The sequence below is a fragment of the Geospiza fortis genome, unplaced genomic scaffold (assembly GCF_000277835.1).
Source record: "Geospiza fortis unplaced genomic scaffold, GeoFor_1.0 scaffold40, whole genome shotgun sequence".
In the NCBI taxonomy this organism is placed as follows: Eukaryota; Metazoa; Chordata; class Aves; order Passeriformes; family Thraupidae; genus Geospiza; species Geospiza fortis.
Genome location: NW_005054297.1, coordinates 10,493,082 through 10,515,093, shown reverse-complemented (window position 1 = coordinate 10,515,093; position 22,012 = coordinate 10,493,082). Strand labels below are relative to the sequence as shown.

The 22,012-nt window shown below is 34.2% G+C and overlaps 1 protein-coding gene across 3 annotated transcripts in view; it reads right to left on the bottom strand.

Annotated features, from left to right (window-relative positions):
- The window catches only part of SLC30A9 (solute carrier family 30 member 9), a 32,480-nt gene extending 12,044 nt beyond the window's left edge, over positions 1-20,436 (bottom strand). The window contains exons 1-14 of one of the 3 annotated variants that reach the window (XM_031059402.1): positions 20,240-20,436; positions 17,837-17,899; positions 14,924-15,023; positions 14,041-14,133; positions 13,735-13,817; positions 12,641-12,699; positions 11,875-11,942; positions 10,488-10,590; positions 9,010-9,065; positions 7,584-7,719; positions 7,122-7,161; positions 6,614-6,685; positions 6,049-6,156; positions 4,917-5,082 (exon numbers count right to left, since the gene is read on the bottom strand). In XM_031059402.1, coding sequence (XP_030915262.1) covers positions 4,917-5,082; positions 6,049-6,156; positions 6,614-6,685; positions 7,122-7,161; positions 7,584-7,719; positions 9,010-9,065; positions 10,488-10,590; positions 11,875-11,942; positions 12,641-12,699; positions 13,735-13,817; positions 14,041-14,133; positions 14,924-15,023; positions 17,837-17,899; positions 20,240-20,402 — 1,310 coding nt within the window. In that variant the 5' untranslated portion in view covers positions 20,403-20,436. The remainder of the gene's footprint in view (positions 1-4,916; positions 5,083-6,048; positions 6,157-6,613; positions 6,686-7,121; positions 7,162-7,583; positions 7,720-9,009; positions 9,066-10,487; positions 10,591-11,874; positions 11,943-12,640; positions 12,700-13,734; positions 13,818-14,040; positions 14,134-14,923; positions 15,024-17,836; positions 17,900-20,239) is intronic. The other 2 variants (XM_005415473.3, XM_031059361.1) reach the window with 2 other exon arrangements.
- Positions 20,437-22,012: the final 1,576 nt, after the last annotated feature.

Genomic DNA, 22,012 nt, shown 5'->3' with positions numbered 1-22,012 from the left:
AAGGAACAATAACTTGTTGAGAATTATTGAAAGGACACATTGCAATTATAGAAGTGTCCTTTCCTAAAGTTGGTAAACGCATGATCTTTTGGAGAGTTTTCAAAAATACATTTAAGAAAAAGTTACGAATATTGTGTTTGGAACTCATTTTTGATCCTTCAGACCTATTAATCACAGCTTATCAAGATACACCTGTTTGTAAATGCTGAAAATCTCTCTTTATTTAAAGGCTCCTAATAAATACTAGAACATGAAAGCTCTAATGTTTATATTTTGGTCCCTTGAAAAATTCTGGGTTTCTGTAGCAGAGTTTCATTCCAGCTTGTTGGACAAATTCTAATATGTGCATATAGGTAGTAAACAAGATCTTAATTTTTTTAGGATAAGAAGCAAACTCAGGACCAAGACATACTGTGATAAATTTCAAGAGTGAAATACACACAAAATAAAATACTTGATTTTTTCCTTGTTATATTAACAAAAACTCAGTTTATCTTCAATGCCAAGAAAATTTTAAATTGCCACTGCAGAGCAAGTTTCCATATTTTCCCTTCAAAGTCAGAAAAAATAAGTGGACACTAAAACACAGAACACAAATCACAACAAGTTCACATTTTTTAAAATCTTGCTTCTAACATTTTCAAAGTAAAACAAGTATAAAAGATTTCAAAGACTTTTAATTTTATTAACAGAAAAATGCATTCTTGACTATTTGGTAAATTCTAACACAAGATTTAGATGCAGCAATGCAGCTCACTTGATGGAAAACACCAAACTTTACTAAATTGTGGAATGTCACAGAATCTGTAAATTTAGCATGCCCTTTGTCTTAAGCAAATTTATTCTTCCCAAGTAAAAATGCTTCTTTGCATCTGAATGTTTATAAATCAGAAATAAATTCACAGGCAGTGCAGGAAGAAAGCAGAAGGCATGTATGTTGGAAGGAGCCTGTTAGAATGAACAGCCAAAATAGAACAGGAGACATAAACTTTAAGATAAATAAACACAGGAAATTTTTACAGAATACTTCTTGTAATACTCAGGGTGGAGGAGAGGTAAGCATATTAAAAAAGAAACAGAACATGAACTAAATAGAGAGACACCAAAAATACATCTTAGTAAATATTTAAGCAGATGAAAAGAACTATCAGCTTATTGGTACCAATAAAGGCTTTCCAGCTCCATTCAAATTCACACAACTATTCTGTGGGAAGTTATCAAATCAAAACAGCATTAATTGGAGCAAACTACATGGCATCAAACTACCTTATCCCAAAGAGGGTATTTAAGATAACAGATGGGGTTAATAAAGAGAATTTGGAGCCACGTGATTCAAAAATGTCGAAGACATATCAAGTGCCTATCAGAACTAAGTAAGAAGATAACAAGTGGTATTTGAGATTCTCATTAAGCAGTAGCCTGATGAAATTCAGTGAAATTAAGCATATTCTATAAATATGAAGGAAAACAGTCTACCTTAGTGCACATAATCTGCCCAGGAAAGATAAGACAGTGAGTCAGAAGGAAAAACAAATCACTAATCATTCAAAAATACAGATGTGTATGGTAAATCTTAAGCTACAAAGGTTGCTTATGGAAGCTTCTGGATGGTTAGAATAAACCATAAATTCTAACTAGGGAAAAGAGCAAGTTTCAAATTAATGAAAAATTTGTCAGAGAACATCAAGTTACTGGGTTTGAGCAATTGGTTGTGATATTTTTGGTTTTCGTTCAAACCAGAATGACAGATTTTCCAGCACAACAGAAGCACAACTACACAACAGCTGTTACAATCGAGTAAAATTAAAGATGAAACTGTCACTAAAAATAGCTTATGTCTAGGAATCTGTGATTAAATTCCATAAGAACAGAATCAGGACAGAGTCTGTACCACATCACATATTTTATTTCACAGTTATGAAGGACTAATCTCCCACAGTTCAGTTAAGCTGAACACAAGAATGATTTATGCACTAAAGGTGTCAATGAGAGTTAAGAATTGAATGTTTGTATAGCAAAAATAAAATCAAATAATTTTCCAGCTGAGAACAACTCTGAAAGCCTATTCAGGATCATGAGTTAAATATGGGACACAACTAGAAATTACTAAGAAAAATGAAGAGAAAGGAGAAATCATAAAGTCCAACAAGCTGAAAGGAGAAGCAGAAGAAAAAGTCACAGAGCATGATACAAACCAACTTTTTTTAAGTATATCAAAACAAAGGATAACATGGAAACAAGTCTGCTACTAGACAGAAATGGAAAATTGTTACTGATGAAGCAGAACAGGAAAAATCATGCAGTAATTGTCTTCTTAATCTAAAAAAGCAAGATTATATTAGTACAACAAAGCATTTCCCTACTTAGAGCAGAGAAGCATACTGGACATTTAAATGAAAAAAAATGCTTCTAATCCAACAGGTTCCACAACTTATATTCAAGAGTTAAAAGAACTAAGAATAACTGTGGAGGCAAATTAATTTTTCATCTAGCAATGCTGATGAGAATTAAAACAAAAACCAGATTAACAACACTGTGCCAAAATTTAAGAAGAGTAAATAAGTCCAGCTATTTAAGTGAGGACAGTTTCACCTGACAACTGAAGGAAAATAGTTAGAAAGGTGGAGAGAAGAATTCTATATTAAGAACACTAATTCCAGTCATTAAGATTTTAGGGAACGTCGATCTTGTCAAACAATCTTGTTATTAAAAAAAAATTAAAGAATCAATCAAATATTTAGTTGAAAAAATATTACCACCAGAGAGATTTATTTTAGTAGGACAGCAGTTAGTATTGCCTGATAATCAAATACTTTATAATTAGCAGTGGGTCACAATGTTCTGGCAAGCTACTGCTGGAACATCAACTTAAGTGTGGTGCTAACTGGGGCTAAGGGAGTAGATCTCAGAGCCCCTGGATCCTTTTGTCAATTTGGATCTAAAATACTTTCTGATGAATACTGAATGATTCCCTAAAAGATCTCCTTCTGATTTGGCAAAAGACATCTGAAAGTAAACATTGCAAACCATGCCTGAAAGAATAAGGGAGGAATATTCTGGGAGCAGCAACTGCAAAAAACACTGCATTGAGAATTGAAAGCCCTGAAAGGTTGAAATAAAAAAGCAAATATTAGTCACTATTAGAAGCAGGCCAGTAATCAGGAGCTTTTTCTTTTACATTTGGTTTCAGAAGGATATGTAAGAGTACAACACACTACTACACATCTCCATTTAAGAAAATGTGAGTTTGAATGTTCAAGAAAATGCTGACACTCCTAGAAGTCCAAAGCTTATGTTGAGGAAAATATATAGGGAGCCCTTTGAAGAAATACTTAATATTAAAAGGCTTCCTCTTCCTCATTTCATCTGCTATGATTTTTTTTTCCTTATTTCAACCTTAGGTTTGTTTTTTTCAGCCTTTTCTCCAAATCATATCTACCCACACCTAGTAACAAGCAAGGGTAATATAAGTTTACATTGCAGAGAACTGAGATTAATACCAGTTGTCATCTTAGAAGATGCTAAGCTAGAGATAGCAGGCTTGTTGTAAGAACTCAGTCAAAGACAAACTGGGCACTGAAAGGAATCAAAGCTGGTAACATCATGGATCTAAGAAAGAGATAACTGAAGACAAAGTGAATACAGAGAGTATGATAAGCACCTAAACATGTTTCAGCTTCTAACCCCAAAAGAATCAAAATATACAGTTTCTCACAAGTTTTTATTTCTTTTATTATTTATGCTTTTTTTAATTAAGGTACTTCTTGTTTTAAAAAAAATGTTTACAGCAAGAAGAACATGAACTAAGTCTGCTCTGTAGGGAAGCCACCTACAAAATGGAATACATTATAAAATGGTACTTGGCCTAGGAAAAATTTTATTATTTCAGCCTGAGACAAGCAAAAGCCACCTGTGCACTTTGGAAAAAAGAACTACAGAAGTCATGTACATGTGAACTCACTTACTCTAACACAGCACTGTTGACACATCCTTCATCACTCAGACTAATCCAGGACCACCACAAATACTTAATTTACTGACATGTGAAAATTCTAACAGAATTCTATTCCAAATAAGATTCTTGTTAAGTTTCTGGAATGAAGGACATGTCATCCAGACTTCTTGCTTGGAACACTGATGGTGCCAGCACTTGGTTTCTTTCAAGTACTCTGGTATTATTAACTAATGGGCTTTGAGATTTTCCCTCCACAGCTCAAAAATTACTACAAATTAAAAAAGCACTACAATATTTCAGCTGATTTACACAGAAATATATTCCTAATTAAAGATCTAAAAGAAAACAAAAAAAAGTTTGCTTCTAAATCAAGGTTAATGGGGTAAAGTTAAAACAGTTCATTGAAAAGCATTTAAGCAAGATTTAGAATTACAATGAGCTATCAGATTACTACAAATTGCAGAATTGCTAAGAAGGAGAAACTAGCAATGAGTTAATTTATAAGCATGTAACATGAAGAATCCATTGCATCATACACTACTGCAGCATGTCCTGCCAATTCCACACACTGAATATTAACAGTAACAGAATTTAAATATTTAGGTACTAATAAACTATTCAAGCAACATAATAGTATCATTTAAGCACTTGCATTTCATTAATTTGAACATAGTTTTAAGTTTGTGATGGCTTTCTCATTAGGTCATTGCCAATTCCTATAATGTATGTGACCGTTGGAACATATCTGCAATGCTATTTTAGCTGTTGAACACCCAAGAGGTACAAGTATTCTTTTACTAAAAGTTTTAGCACAGAAATAGAAGTTAGCAATAATAAAGATTCTAGAATCGCAATACAGAAGATTCTACACTAAAAGCAATCTTACCAGATTTCTCTCATTAAATGCTGTTTTCTTGTTTGTTGTTGTTGATAGTAGAGACTAAGCTGTAGAGGTTCTTACCTTACTACAGGATCACTCTCCAGGAACTCGGTGAGCCTCTGCAGCTGCTCAGGCTCGATGGATCGTCCCAGCAGGGCTTCAGTGTTAGTGTAGATTAGAAATGCTGACACAGTTCCTAACAAAGTTCCAACACCCAGAGACCCCACACTGTCATAATAGGGGTTTCCTAAATGAGATATAGCAAATTAGTTTCACAGAGTGTTTCTAAAACATAGCAGAGAATTCTAATTTCACACTGAAAAGAGTTCATAATTTTGAGGGGTTTTCTGGATTTTGCTTTTTAGTGATGTTTTTTTGGTTGGTGTTGGTTTTTTTAGTCAGTCATTTATTTTACTTTTTTCTTTTCTTAATTCAGTGGAATTTTTTCCTACTGAGAAACATGATGAAGCTGGAACCAAATAATTTATCATAAAGCCATAAGTTCCTCCTGTCCCTTGACCACTCCTGTCTCCTGCAGGACTAATAAATGAATAAACTCTTGTCTGTATGTGTTTCTGTATTAGTAAATATAAATTTATAGACAAAGTTATATACACTGAAACATATGTAGCAGCACAAAATCCAGTGGTTTTTTATCAGTAACTCAAAAATTTGCAAGTATTAACTATTTCTGGAATATAGTACTTAAGTTTCAAACACTTATTCATGCTCAGACCTATAGAAATAGTACTGCGTTTTTAAGTTGATGAAGGAAACTAGAAATTAAATTTTAAAATTCCTTCTATATAAAAAGTGAAACTTGCAATTAAGTCAATGGAAGCCACAAGAAACAAAATTCCAATGTTTATTCGCTTTAAAAAAATCAATACTTAAAAAAAGATGAATAAGTAATCATCCCTCTTTAGAAAATTTAACTATGCAGCAAAGATGGCTGCATACTTGGCATACGTAGAAAATTTAACTATGCAGCAAAGATGCACTTTGAACCACTTGGCATACATATCATCTTACCTTTTGTAAAAAATAACTTAGTTTGTACGACAAAACAGCTCAAAAATCTGCTTACAGAGTACAAGTATCAGAAATCAAGAGCAGAGACATATTTAAATGAACCAATATAAACTAAATGCTGTGTCCATATCCATACAGGGGAAAAAATCCACATTCTGCCTGCCTCTGTGCAGAATTTTACCTGTTAAAGAAGTCAGTCCCATACAGGTAGCAGCTACAGCCACGCTCAGGACGGCTGCAGCATCCTCCAGTAACACCACATTGGTACTAGGATCACGACTCTGCACAACTGTACACACAACACAAAAAAGTTACAATGCTCTGAAAATTTAGCTTTAGTATGTTATGCATAGTACTTAAGCTATACTAACAACAGCAATTTAAAAGAACAATTTATGCAATTATATAGGTGTAAACTGAATTTTTGCATGTGCTCAGACTTCCAAAAGCATTTATACATACACAGAACAAGCCCAATTATGGCAGCTTCTCAAAAATGTTAGAAAAATTAAAAGGGGCATTTGTCATATAAAATACATGCACTTAGCCAAGTGTTTAACAGCATTCTTAAATCAACAGTTCTCACCTAATTTGTAAAATGTTATTTGTTAGTAGAATAGAAAACAGATCAATAAAGGGAAAAGTAAAAAGGAAAACAGAAAATTGTTTCTATCATTATGGAAATACTAGTGAACAGATTGTGTTTTAAATAGCATCACAAACCTTACTGCTATAATGACACTTACCATATTGATAAAATGAAAGACCCTTGGCTCGAGCACTCCTCCGAATTTCATTTATAGCAACAAGCAGGGTGGCTGAAACAACAAAGTTGTTGCTGAAAATTGCTAGAGGCAGAGGGACTTGTTTCCATTTTGAAAAGAGGAGCTTTTTGTTATAATATCAAGCAACAGATCATCAAGAAAGCTCTGACTGTTGGTATGTTGAATAAAGTATAGTTAGTTTTTTTCCACAAGTGTGTCTCCCACACAAATCAGAACAGTTATATTCATTGATAGTTTAATACCAAAAAGGCAATCCATGTCTACTTTCCAAATTTTGTGTTCTTCAACTTCTTACTATACAGACATATATAAAAGAGAAAAGTTTTCACGTTTCTTTTCATTTGTTTACAAGTATTTGCAACAGAGCTCAAAATTTCACTGTGTAAGCAAAGATCAATTGCTGACATTTGTAAAATGTTATTATCTTAAGAGATCACAAATACTTAAATAAAAACTTGAAACTGCATACCTCCTTCTGATACCAATGATCCTGCTAAAATGCAGTATGCCTGTATGGAAAAAAAACAAGAATCAGATATTATATTACATGCATATTTCTACAGATCTCTTTGCCACAGTCTATCCAAATGCAGCATTCCAGAACCACATTTCCCACAGTGTCATGTAATTGTCCATAAACAGAAGGAAACCAATAATAATTAGATCATGCAATATATTCCAAAACAGGAAAGCAGGACTTCTTGGAGGGGGGGATATGAAAGGAAGATGCAAGGTTTAGAGAACAGCTAATTTTGCTGCAGGATTAACTACAGTTTAAAGATTTTTTTTTCTTAAAACACATTTTCATTAAGAATGGTTTGAGTTAATGGTGCTGGGATTCAAACCAACTCAGGAAGTGAGTTTCAAACTATGCCACTATTTTTTATTAAGTCACTGGTGTTAAATACAATACCAAACAAGATTAGCTTACCCAGAGAAGAGATTCTACAGGATGAGGGTGGAGTAAACCTATGATCCCATGATACCAAGAAAGTCCTGCACCCATCATGAAAATGCCTACTCCACTAATCAGGGAGGCAATATAGCGCATATTTGTGAAACCATACCTAGAAGAAAGAAAATTATTTTAGGAATATAAGAGTCTACATCTCCACAAACATGCCTCATATTAATTTTTACATGTCTTAAATTATCATCATATGACTTGACATCTATTTAAAACAAAGCTGCTAAATCCAATCTAATCCAAGGGAGGAAAAAAAACCTACTTGAAAAAGGATATCTAATACATGTAAGGACATCAAGCATAAATGTTTTTCTAACTTATTTTTAAACAGCTGTATTAGCTCTTGTACCATGACTGAGGATTTTATTTTACAGCTGAAAAAAACCCAAAATAACTACATTTGTACCACTTTAAGATTTTAGTGAAATGCTACTTCTAAATGCGAAAAAACCTCTAGTTTTGTGAGCAGCCAGTCTACATAATTCATAAAGCTAATTTAATGGGAATAAAATTTACACATCTCTCAGTAGTTCAGCTAACTACAGACATCCAACACTTGCAGTTTTTAAGTGCAGTGGAGGAATTAAAGCAATATTAAAAGTTTGTGTTTATTCCTTTTTTTGGTTTTAACTCCATCTACAAACAATGCACTTCTTTTGTCTATATTGAAGAAAAGGGAAAGGAGTGAGAGGGAAAAACGAGATATGATAATTATTTGCACAAATTTAAGATTTAAATTTTTCAAATTTTAATGATGATGTTAATAAAAAAAGCACAACTAATCCCATAAATTAGACATATTTTTGAAGTAGTTCTTAAAGAAGGAATGACTTCTCTAAATATATGAGGAGTAAAACAGCTCAACACCAAGAAAATAGCATGGAGAGTACAGCTTACAACTTTCATGAACTTGTAAGAACTTATCAAGTAATACTCCTATTACTAGATACAAAGAGTAGTTTATGTCAAACACATCTCCTTATGGTACAAGTAACTAGCTTGAATAAAAGCACTTTGTTGAAAAAAGGAAGAGGACAGTAATTTTTATTTTTTATAAAATCCCATGATTCATATGAACAGTGTTTAAAAAGTAGATCTATTAGAGGCAGAAGAGCCCAGAACAACTTAGAGAAATAATGACAATTAAAATAAAACATAGCAAAAGTGTACCACAAAAAAAACCCAACACATGCACCAAGCCATTGAAGCTCCAACTCCTGGAGCTTGAAAGAAAACCCTTTTCTTATTTTATCTGTTGTAAAATCAGAAATAATATGTTTCAGAAATGACAGAAAACAGCAAATTAAAAAGAACAAGGTGATGCACAAACAAGAACTGATCTTACTGCTATATATAGTTAGCAAAATCTTTATTTACTCAAAAAGCTTACGGATGACTAGGGTCAGGTGTCCTCGCAGACTGACTGATGCCCAAAGCTAGTAATGCCTATTTAAGACAAGAGGTTAAAAAAAATTTAGAAACTTTCTGTATCAACTGAATGTGAAAGATAAAGGCAGATGTAATTTGTTGAACTGCATATATGCTTTGCTACTGATATCTTATTAGAGCTGGAACATAATCCTCAAAATTTGTCATCTAAATTTACCACTCCCAAAAAATTGTTAGTTACACCTACATACATAATATATATGCAATTATATGGTGTGTGTATATATAATTACTGTTAATTATAATTTTAGAATCACAGCTGAAAATGAACATTACATGCAATCACAAGTGTTATTGCTGTGCTTCAGTATGAAGGAATGAAGATGCTCAGGGAACAATGCTATTTAAATAAATCCCTCTTGAAGAGAAACTACACTTGAGACTGAGGTGTAGTAGGGTGAAGACAACATTTAAAGCAGTAACTTTACATTGCAACTTGTCAGCATATTTTGAAGGAAGAAATAACCTCTTGCTATCTAAATTGCCTACCTGGGATATATTTAATTAGGCATGTATTAAGTAGTTGATGCAGGAAGTCACAAATCTAGACCTGAATTTTGCAAAGCATGTGTTTTGTTTAAGACTATGGATAATGAAACATAGTAACAATTAGTCTTAGCAGCAGCAAGTTGCTTTGAGGAAGCAAGGTTCCTCCTGCGTTTTACCCAAAACCACTCACTCAATTATTTGGAAAAACAAAACAAACCCTCCCCATCTCAGTGGAACTTTCAACTTTGATGTTTAAAAAACAGAATAGCTCTTCAATATATATAATACCACTATCAAACTTGGTTCTCCTGTACATTGACACACTTGGCCAAGTGAAAAAATGTACACTTTAACACTTAAATTTATGGGGAGGCCAGCCTTATCAGTTGAATTAGAAAACACTGGAGAAAACAACATTAATTTTATCCCTGCACATTAATATTACATGACCAATTCTGAGCCTGCCACTCCACTTCTCAAAGTAAACATGCCACATATGTGGCTACTTGTGCTGTGACAGGCTGATAGGTAATCAAGAAATAGAAAAAGAAAACAAGATGCTCAAATTTTCATCATTATTCTACCTAGAGATGAATAAGTAACAAAGTCTGTCATTGTATTATAGTAACTGACAGGAAAAGCATTTCTAGTTAACATTTAACCAAAACACTAACCAAAATAACTTTAGTTTCAAGTACCACTCATGATCCATGAAGTAGATGAGTACAGTTCTTACTGCAACTCCATTCTTTCAACTTATTTCTAAAAATCATCAAAATCTACATTCTGACTTCTCCTTTTTAAACTAATACAAATTTAGAAGCATCCTATTTTTTTTATTCAAGTGCATTACAACTACTGTAAGTATCTGTCTTTATTCCCAGTTTTATTACAAGTACTAACTTGAGCAGAATGGAAAAAAATACTTACCTGGTTACATGTGTCTGCTAAAGAATGTATGGCTTCTGAAAACATACTTGCAGAACCCGTGTAAACCCAAGCAAGCAGCTTAAAGAAAAAATTCAACCCATTTCTGAAAACAAAGAGAAGAAATAACAGAATATTTGATGTTTAATATTTTCAGCAAAGCCAGAAGTGCCGTACAATCATGTGTTATCTGCCAGAAAGGGGTCAACACAAATATCAGTTTAATAATTAGAGAGCTGTGCAAACAGATAATTGATAGAGATTTTCTGCATGGTTACTGTGAAAAAAGTCCTTTCAGCTAAACTTGATAAAGATACACAGTTTATTTTTCAGAAATCATTAACTTCTAAGCAGTTCGAAATAAGTTACACTTCCTGAAAACTACCATCACACTCACTACTCAGAACAACTAATTTTCTACCAGTGGGAGAATACAAGTCTTTACAACTTCCTTTTCTATTGTTTCAATGCTTTGCCTCCTACACACCCTCCACCAATACTGTAGTGCAAGGTTCCCTACTTCCTCCCTACAGACAGGAAGACAAGGCTGTCACTAGATTATATTGTAAAAATTATCTATGGAACTTCTCCATTAAGAGTTCAGTGCGAATTGTAAAGACATTTTTACAGCTACAGGTTTACTGGAGTAAACATTGTCTTATGTTGCACAGAGGTAACTATTAATACCAAAGTCCAAGTCTACATTCTCACTTTCAAACATAATCAGAATCAGTAGGTTAATTGCTACAAACCTATTGCACAGAAAATCAGACTAGAGAATTACAATATACTCCTCTATATTTTTAACATAAGTTTCATTTATTGCCAATTTTTAAAGTAGCTAAATAAATTAAGTGTTGTAAGAAACTATTAACAACGTCTTCTAGTGGCATATTTTAACATGTGCCAGAAATTACATTCAAGTTAGAAGAAACAAACCCAGCAGCTTCTGAGAATGCAGCTTTCAATTAGAAAAGAAATAACAGTTTACAGAGAAAAGTGAATTCTTTTCTGTTGGTCATATGGAAGATTCTTTAAAATGTATGAAAAGCTTCCTCTCAAGAAGGAGCAAGAAAAATTGACAACTTTAAATACCTGCTGCTTCAGATCCTTCAAAATTTTGGTTTTCCTTTAAGAAACTATATAGGGTGATACACTCAGAAAAAAATCACTCTTCTCTCATCAGAGCTGTATTCAATACCTGACCTCTATGTACTGATCAATGTATTCACATAAACTCTCTGCTATCAACAATAAACAAATAAATCTATTAACTTTAGTTACAGACACAGGCATCTTTATCTTAAATACACACACTGTTACTATTTCCAGGATAATATAAATAAATTACTTTTTATTGCATAAACAAAACTTTTTTTTTTTTACTTACATGCAAATAGCTACCATTACTACCTTCCCTGGTCCCTTGAAAAACATAGCTGCTGTACTGGAGCGTGGCTACATAAAGAAATAACAGATTATTTAATAATTAAATCTTGATGTCATTAGACACCTACTATACAAATTAAATAAAAAACTTTGCACTGCCCTGTATTGCAAAAGTTCTGAAAGGCAACTAATTTACTACTAAATGTTCAGCCAAACAGCAGTTGAGTCTTACGTATTTCTACAAATGGTTGGCCATTAAAGAGATAAACTCCAATGAAGTCTCCAGCAGAGGCCACTGCAGCCACAAGGCCCAGAGCCCACTAAGGAATCATTCTGTACACCAAACCATCTGGATCTAGGGTGTGTGTCTACTTAAGCAAAAAGGAAGGGCCAGCAGTGCATAGACAAAACCAATCATTCTTCTAGGCTCTTTTTTCTTAAAGAAACTTACTTAGGTTTTTTAAATTAACAATATATTCACTACACATGGTAATAGGTTATACTTGAAATCATGAGTACAGCTGCAATTTTGACAAGAAGGCAACTGAAAGAAAACTCTCTTACTGGTGGATTACATTGTCACAGTAGGAACCCGTTCCAGCTGTCATCACAACGTTTACTACTGTATAACAATCAGATATAGATCTGGTATATTACAGTCCAAAAAAAATCTTCCAGTAATATTCAGTTACACAAATTTTCCTTCAAAAGGTGTCATAACACATTTCACTACACTTTTCTAGCCAAACACTTGAAAATTACCTTACCTTAGTATTTCCAAAGAACTCCTTGTATTCCCACAACAGCCTTTGGTTTCTAAACAGATCTGCAGTACAAAATTTGCATTGTGAATATGTATTAGCAACCAGTAGCTTCAGGAATTGAAGTCTACTTTTTTTATGCAGCAGCCAACTTCTAATAAGAGCTAGATGATCTATGAAAGAATTCTTCCCTTGATGTTGTTAATCAGAAACACATGTTGTTATACACTCATGCAAAATGCCAAATACAATCTGTTATGAACCTATACATTGTTACCATTTCTTCCAACAAATGATAATGCACAGAGAAAAAACTCAAAACATACTTCTGCAAATTCATTTTATTTATATCCAAAAATTATTCTTCAGGTCAATAAAAATTTTGACTCCTCACTACACTTTCAGTACACTTACAGATACCTCAACAGGTGTCTGCAGTTCTAGCCTTTTTTGACAGAAAGGTGTTCTAGTGGCACAATGTTCCAAAAAAAATTGACCTCTTATTTTAAGGTACACAACTAGACTAAGTATCTTGAAGCAGTATTGCCTCTTGTGTGATTTTAACTGACTAGACAGATCCAAATACGTCACAAACTACTGATCTGGCTGTACATGGTGTTGATAATGCCAGCAAGGATAACAAAAATAATATTACACAAAAAAAAATGATTTGGGGGTACTTCTCCCCTTCTGAAACACAAAGGCAAGCTGAATTCTTCTCAGAGGAAAAAAATTAATGAACAGGGGCATGGTGTAAAGATTTGGATCAGTTTTAACTCTTTTCAAAATTCTCAATTAGATAAAATGCAAAAGCATTGAAAATGTAAATTATCATCTAAAAACTGAAAGCCCCCTCCTCAAGAGTATGTCTACAGAACACCAAATGCATATTCTTCCTGTATCACAAAGGTGATAAATTGCAAGATAGTAACAGACTGTATCTGCATAGATAGTAACATTTTACTCTAAGATTATGCCACAAAACCTAGTCAGCAATTGCAAGTTACAAATTTACATGCTTTCAATAAAGTAACGCTATCTTGTAGATTCCTATCACACTTCTTCTGACATTTGAAGGTATTTGAACACTAGATACTCACTTTCTCTGTACTTGATCTCTGCCTCTTTACGTCGCTTTCTTTCTCTGGCAAGAGCCTCTGGACTGCCCCAAACTTCAAGAGACCTGCATGAAGTAAAAGTATCTTAAAATTGTTTCTATTCACGCAACTTTTTTTTCAAGCATAAAACCATACTGTAGAGTTTTTTATACACAATGTAATTATAATAATCACGATATAATATGTGTTCAGATAGAAAATGGAAAACCTTACTGCCCTTTCACATTGCAAACCTGACTTTTAAAACTCTTTTCTCTCTCTCATATCATCCTTTTCAAAAGTTCTTACTTTGCCTCTACGTCCGATCTCAGGTACACCGTGAAAGTCTCAGTGTCATCATGGGGACTTCGTCGTTTAATTTTTCTTAGCTGGTCTAAATCACTAAGGAAAGTGGACAAAGAGTTTAGTGTAAGAAAAGGACCATATTGTTCCAATTTGACTTTTATGTCTGGGTGATGATCCACCATTTTGATATTACTAATTTGTTGTACAAAAAAAGTGAAGCTCTCTAACTCAAACAGAACAGACAGACAACATGAAGCAAGTGATTTCTAGCAGGCCATTGAAAACTACTGTTTTTCATACCCAGAAGTCCAAATCATGTCTTCATACTATGAAATACTACAGACTGAAGACAAAGAATTAAAACACTAAATAATAAAACATTCACTGAATGATCTGTATGTAACTGATAATGTGCACATATGATAAACAAGAGGCTCTATGAATTAGCCTCCCTAAATGGAAATCAGCAGTCATGTGACAAGAAAATTAATCCTAAAATTTACACTCCCAGCATAAGCTGCAAAAGGCTGAAGATAACAAAGCTACTTGGGGGAACACATAAAATTTCCTGTGCTGAGCTACACATTAGGGCATCTACACCATTATGTAAAACAGGAGGAACAGAGGTGTCTCCCTCCAAGCAGATTTATGGTCTCATAAGTACAAATCAACTACTTTAAGAAGCAAGTACTGAAACATGAATATTAAGTGCAAGCTCCTAGTCCACTGTAAAACTAAGCAAGAACTAGCTTCAGCCACTTACAATTATGTGCAACACAAAAACATTTAGAAAAATTTGTGCAAAATCACTCTACAATCACAATTACTTCTCATGCACATATGAACAAATATTCAGAATTTAAATCTCAACTCAAACCCATCATACCTGGATTTAAGACAAAACTCATTTATAGCTCTGACTCCAGTGATGAAGTTATTCTGTGTGTATTTTGGTCCATACTCTCTTTTTTTAAGGACTGGTTTTACTTGAAAAAAAAAGAGAGACACAAGTCACTCATAGAAACTACAGCAGAAACTTCAAAAATTAATTCATTCAATCTAGTGTCATGCTGTGATATCTCTTAGTGGAAATCTGAAAAAACAGTGTCAGTGATACAGAAAATTGCCAGTGAAGAGAAAGGTATCTTCCCCATTGTGGAAACGAGTAAGGTAGAATAATTTTCCTCCAAAACTGCTACTTTCTACGCTGCAGTTCAAGGTCCTCAAACCTAACTGCTACAGTCAGCTACTTCTCCAACTTTGATGTCAGAGATGGTGCTTGGCTACATAAATAGCATTCAAATATGGCCATTTGGAAACCCATTGAAAAAGAGCTGTTTCATTCAAATATTGCCATTTGGAAACCCTTTGAAAAAAAGCTGTTTCATTCAAATATTGCCATTTGGAAACCCTTGGTCTAACAACTGAAATGGCAACAGACTGCTCCATTTCTATTTTTTCCAATAATCAAGTCCACTTTCTGCTGTTAAGACTTTTCACCTTTGCAGAGCATGCAGACTGTATACGTAATTTTTCTCAACTATTATGTTCAAATTTAGTACTCTGAACATTGGGCATTTATAACAATTAAAAACATACATGATTTATTTATAACGCTTTTTATGTCTGGAAGATGCGCTCTTATCACATCAGATTTTCATGCACAAGGAAAAGAATACCACACATTCAGTAAAATTATAAATGGAATTTTAAATTTATGCTATTATTTTCTACTTGTCTGTATGTACATAACTTCATCTTGTTCTCAAATGTAAGTCACTGTACACTAACATGCATTAAAAACAAATTTATTGGAAGACTAGTTACATTCAGAAGAATATAACACAACTAACTAACACTGTGATGTAACTAACATTACAGAATACAACTTAAAACAAAAAGCTCAGATTCTACTGGTGAGAAGACTTTAGGGAACACATGAACTTCTTGCAAATGACAGGACTGATATGATTTCTATAGCTGGTCCAGAACTACGCCTTAAGTCACAGGATACTTACAGAAAGATAATGTTTTTAAAGACTTTGAGAAAATTTTTCCCAGAGTTCTACATTGCCTTATTTCTGTGTTTTGATGCTTAACAGCAAAATATATTGCCTGACTCTCCATGACACACTAACAGCACAGGTATTAATATTTATCATAATAATCTGATTTCTCTCATCCACTTTGAACTTGAAGAATTTTTTAAATCCCTGAATAATCACATTCATCCCACAAAGCTCCTGAGTGAAGGTGCTGAAAAAAACTTCAGGTATTTCCTAAAAACAGTACACAATTTACTAAGGTTAGAACAGACTGATCATTCTTAATAAAGAACACTTCCCATCTTTTATTTAAAACAAATATATGCCCAAATCATATTAACCTCACTAAAAACCAACTTATGGATTTATCAAAAACTTACTAACTCACCTTTCAGAAATACAGGTAAATTTCACTAAAATAAATCCTATCTTGTACATTGTATATATTGTACTGTAATTGTATACTGCACAGCATAGCAACAATCCTACTCCTAGTTCAAATAACTGCATAAAACTGTAGTAAACGTGGAGGGAAAAAAACCCTATTTGGTGTTTCCAAAAGAAAGACAAGCTCAACAAAAGATGACGTAAATAAAACACTTTAAAAACCACATTTAAGATTAGTGAGCATTTAAAAATGTTACTGTCTTTCTAATCCTTAGTTATACTTGGAATGGTAAGTTTCTAAGCCAGAGCAGCATTTTAAGACTAGAATTCTACTTTCTAGACACTAGCAAAATCCTTGACATAAACATTTCTCCTAGCACATCTTTAATTAAGAGAGGGGAAACTCTTACTGAAACATATATCTATTTTCACAATTATTTCACAGAAATTTCTTCTATCTACCTTGCATTTTTTCCTGCATGCATACACTAAGAGACAATAAATCTAAAGAAACTGACATCCTCCTGCACCACTGGGGTTGAGAAGGTAGAGGAAGCAAGAAAAGATTAAGCCTGGGAAGAAGTGAAGGGTTAGAGGAAGGTATTTTAAGATTTAGTTTTTATTTCTCAGTACTGTAGTCTGATTTGACTGGCAATAAAATAACTGATTTTGCCCAAGTCCAATCTGTTTTGCCTATGACAGTAATTGGTGAGTGATCTCTCCCTGTCCTTATCTCAACTCATAAGCCTTTCATTACATTTTCTCTACCCTATCCAGCTAAGGAGGGGAGTGATAGACCAGTGTGGGTGGGCACCTGGTGTCCAGCCAGTGCCAAGCCCACCACATTACTGCACACAAATGGGAATTGTACAGAACTCAGATTAGGCAGTTCATGTGGTCAAAATATATTTAGAAGCAACACTGATTAGATTAACTCAGTAATAAGAAAGAACAGAGGAAGACTTAGAACAAGGAATGGGGAAGATCAAGTACTCAGCTTAGCCCCATTAAGTCTGAGAGGGAGAATGGACACGACTGAAAACATTCAAGGAGGACAGACTGCAACAACACATGAAAAAACAAATCAGTCTTCTCCTGATGAACTCGGAAGCTTAAATGAAAATTACAAACAAACACAGAAGACTGAGTAATTAGAAGGAACACTGCTATGCTTGGTTTTTTATGAGTCATTTTCAAACAAACTGTACCAAACAAAGCTGGCACACAAGTGTTTAAAACAAGTGTTTTAAAATGCTATTCACATAACTTGCTTACACAATTGAAAAGGAGCCACAGTTTCCTTTTTTTTCCTTTTTTAACTACTAGCAAACAGCAGTAAAATTCCAATACACTAAGTATTTCTTTACCTTTTACTTGGATTGGCTGTTTAGGGGAAGACTGCTTTTGGCCTGCATTGGTTGTATCTTGTCCTGTACAATAAAATTAAAGCTCACTGTAAAAATGGAAGTACCTACTTTTCCTTTTAGTTAAGAGTTTGACTAGCATTAGACTATATCTCAATATTGCACTGCATCCTGACAATTAGAAAATATATTTGCCAGATTTCCAACACTTAAAACTCTCAAAAGACAGAAACAAAAAAAATAACAAAAGTAAATATTTAATGTAGCATTGATCAATAAACTTCCAGCAGCTTGCAGAAGAACATCAATTTGTAACATAGTTCACCCAAACTTAAAAAAATATATTTTAACAGTGTACTAGTGGTTTGGGACAAGTTTTAAGCAAAACTTTAGGTTAGTAAACACAATTAATTCTGTATGGCTTATGGCTGCTATGTATCAGAGTGTTTCAGAGCTTCCAAGCTGGGATTCAATTTTAAGGGATGGAAGCTTCTTCCTTTACAAAAAGTTAGCTCTTTAAAACACAGAATATTTAAACTAAAATCCACAACTCATATGTAACAAGCTGCAGCTGGAATAAAACCAAAGACTTTTAGCTGGTTTTGAAACTTGAGAATATGATTCTGTTAAAAAAACCCAACAAAATATAATTTATAATAGTGAAACGAATCTTAATAGTTGGAAAACTATACATTCCTGTAATTTTAGTGAGATTTCTAGTTAGAAACCAGAAGTACTACTTGAAAATTCAAACAAATATTGCATTCTTGTCCCATACACCTCAACATAGCTTTCAGAACAAAAACGTTATGGTTCTATGTCAAACCAACATACCCACTCATTTGTGCCCTACCACTCTATAACATTGGAGGTTTGCTACACATTCATAATCATTCACAAAATTAAAAATTACCTTATTCAAAGTGATATACTTTTTTAAAATGAAGATTTTTTTTTAGCATGTTAGTGTTGAGTAATGAGGTACTCCTAGCCTAACATGGTACTTAAATTATTTCAAGATCAGATTCTCTCAAAGCTTGGACTATATAACTATGTTTCAATAAGGCGATTAGTTAATGCCCTAAAAGCAACTGAGAACTACAGCTAATAACAATTCAAGGATACTTTTTTTGGAAAAATAAGACTTACTAATTTATGAAGTTGATCTTACTACATAGCAAATAAGGTTGCACCATAACTAGCATTCCTTAAACAGTCATCCCTTTCACTTGAAAACAAAAGAAAGAAAATCCCTTTGTTGTTCCTTTTTTTCCTTACCTGGGAAGGCACAAAGATACTAAGACTATATCCATGCACAGAGATCTATGTACATCAAGTACCCTTTCAAAGTTCACTACATTGGCAGAACAAAATCACAGTGCATCACTGAGGAAAAAGGATACAGAATACTTCTGTTCACAATCAGTTTTTCAGACAAGTAGAGGTTGACATAGTAGAACTTTCAAGACTGAACAATATTTAAGAGTCACTTTTGTACTTCCAAAAATCAGAATGTAATCCTCTTAGCTGGCTACAGTTACTAGCTTTTAAAGACTGTTGCAAGCCCCATGAATTTACAAGTTACTAAAGAAGGAACAAATATCTGCTATCCTGACAAGGAAAAGGAAATTTTCTTTAGAAGACCACTCCATTGTGGACAAAAGCACAAAGAAAGAGAGCTTTCATTTTGAAAAGCATCTGTTATCTCCTAAGCACAGCCTTCCGAGCCTGTATCTGCGCAGTCCCACAGTTAACAAGCATCAAAAATAGAGGATGTTACAATGAAGCAAGGACAAGACAGTTCTGAATTTCACAAGCACCTAACAAGCACCAGATCGACAATCAAACAGCAGGGAGGGTCAGGTTATGCACACTGTATCAAATGTTTAATGTGAATGCTGCAGTTCTAACTGTCAGATTAGAAAGCTACAGCAGATGAAACAGCTCAACCCTCTTTACCAGTCATTTATAGCCTGGCCTTGAGATGCCACAATGCTCAACAGTGGCACTCATTCAATCTTTAGCATTAATTCCTTTGACACAACACACCAGAAATACTACAAAAAAAAAATCAAATAAACAAGCAAAGTTTTGAAAGATGAGTAATACATCCCATTTCATATCCCTTAAATTACTGAAGCCCTTTCAACATCCACATTTTTTCCACCACCACTTTAAATTTGATTACTCTAAACTTAAACCCTTAAAATATCAGAATGACAAAGAAATAAATTTCAGCATTCCTCCCTGCTTATGAACTTGAATTTCATATAGAGATGCCCACAACCCAAAATAATAAGAATTCTGCAATTGCAATATCATACAATTAAAAAAAAACACTGTTATCAGTAAATATGTTAAGCTTTTACATTTTTATAAATACTCTTTATTGTAGCTTAGTATTACCTGTTTCAACTTTATGCAGGGTTTCTCCACGGGCTGATCCATTTGTATCTTGTGATCCAAGATCTTTCTTCTGACCATTGGAGGTATAAACTCTCACTTGACTCATCAACTGCACAGGCAGGCGATTACATGGCAGAATATAAGACAGGCTCCCACTTTTCATTGAAACTTTCCATCCTAACAAAGGGAAGAAAAAAAAGCTGTTTCAGGCAGCCATTTTGGAAGAAAAAAGAAGGAAAAGCAGTCCTGCTCTGGCAGCAAAAGTTATGGAAAGTGAGCTTTTAAGTACTGACTCGTGCTCATTTTACCCATGTTTATGGGTAAAATTACAAAATGAGAGTACATAGCATGCTTGCACTACCTCCCTTCAAACATCCACTTTTAAATTTCATTTTAACACTAGAAAGTTTTTCCCACACTCCAGTATGCATTTTCCCAGAGACCTCTGGATAATCTTAAGGGTTAAAAAAAAAAACAAAACCAAAGCTATTTGACAAGATCGGCTTTGTGATACATTGTCTCATTCTAGTCATACTGCCTCAAAGTCTTTAAAAACCATTTATTGATAAAAGAACAAATACAGATGACTACAAAATCATTAGCCATGGTTGCCATTTCATTTCACTCTGTGCACACTCTGTACAAATCACGGCTTACTGATGAAGAGAAACTGAACTGCGTGCAAATTACACAGTTGCTACAGAAATCACATAGAAAAACAAACATTGTACAAAACATTTTACAGGGAAGTGTCTTAAATTTTGCAGCATTCACAAGAGACAAATTACAATATGAATATGTAAAAAGTCCATTGAGAAACCACCCTGGGTAGGCAATCTTCCATCTCAAAAGATTAGCCAAAAGCAGAGTCGCAGTACAGACCAACCTGTATTAGTAATCAGTTTCTTTTAGGGAGCACAATACTTCTGTAGAGAGGGTAAATAACACCTCCAACCAGAAATGCAGCAGGGAAATTGTCTGCTTTGGAAAGCACTCACTAAAAAATAAATACATTTTTAAAAATAATTAAGAGATGCCAGTAAATAAAGTCATACAAAGCATGACCACTTAACCATGAATAACACAGCTCTCTCACAAAAAAAATATAATATTTTACAGAACTGTCCATTCTGTAAAAGTCTCAACAGCTTTCCTTTTTTGTTTTAGTCTTCTGCACACCTGCATGTCTACATGCACCGACCTGAACCTTACTGAAGGAAAAATTTCCAAAAAAAAAGGACAGCTCGTACTGACAGTTGTCACAATGTGACAAAAGCCCTTAGTACTGAACTCAACGCAGTTCACTGAACTTACTGACTACGAACTTATAAAACCCTACAATAAATACGTGGCACAAGATGAGCATTGTTGTTTCCTAAGCTTTGGTAATGCTGGAGCAGTTAAAAAAGGGAACCCTAATCAGCACATTTAGAGGGCATTTTTCCTAATTCATGCACACACAAGAAACAGCTAAAGAAAAAGAGCATTTGCTGCAATTTAACTGTGATTACACAAAAAAGGGGGAAAACGCTCGGAATTAAAATTCCATGAGATGTGTGGCCTCTTCGGACCAACACAAGCCCCGCAAGCCCGTGCTATATTTTATGTAATTCCCGCAAGCTTGGGCCCGGCACGGGCATGACGCGCCCGCTGTGCGTCAGACGGGGCTGGCACAGCCCGGCCGAGGACAGCCCGGCCCCGCACCGCGCTCGCAAAACGCCCGCACGTTTTCCTTCGTTTTACAGCCGACCCTCAGGAAGCAGCCGGCGCTCC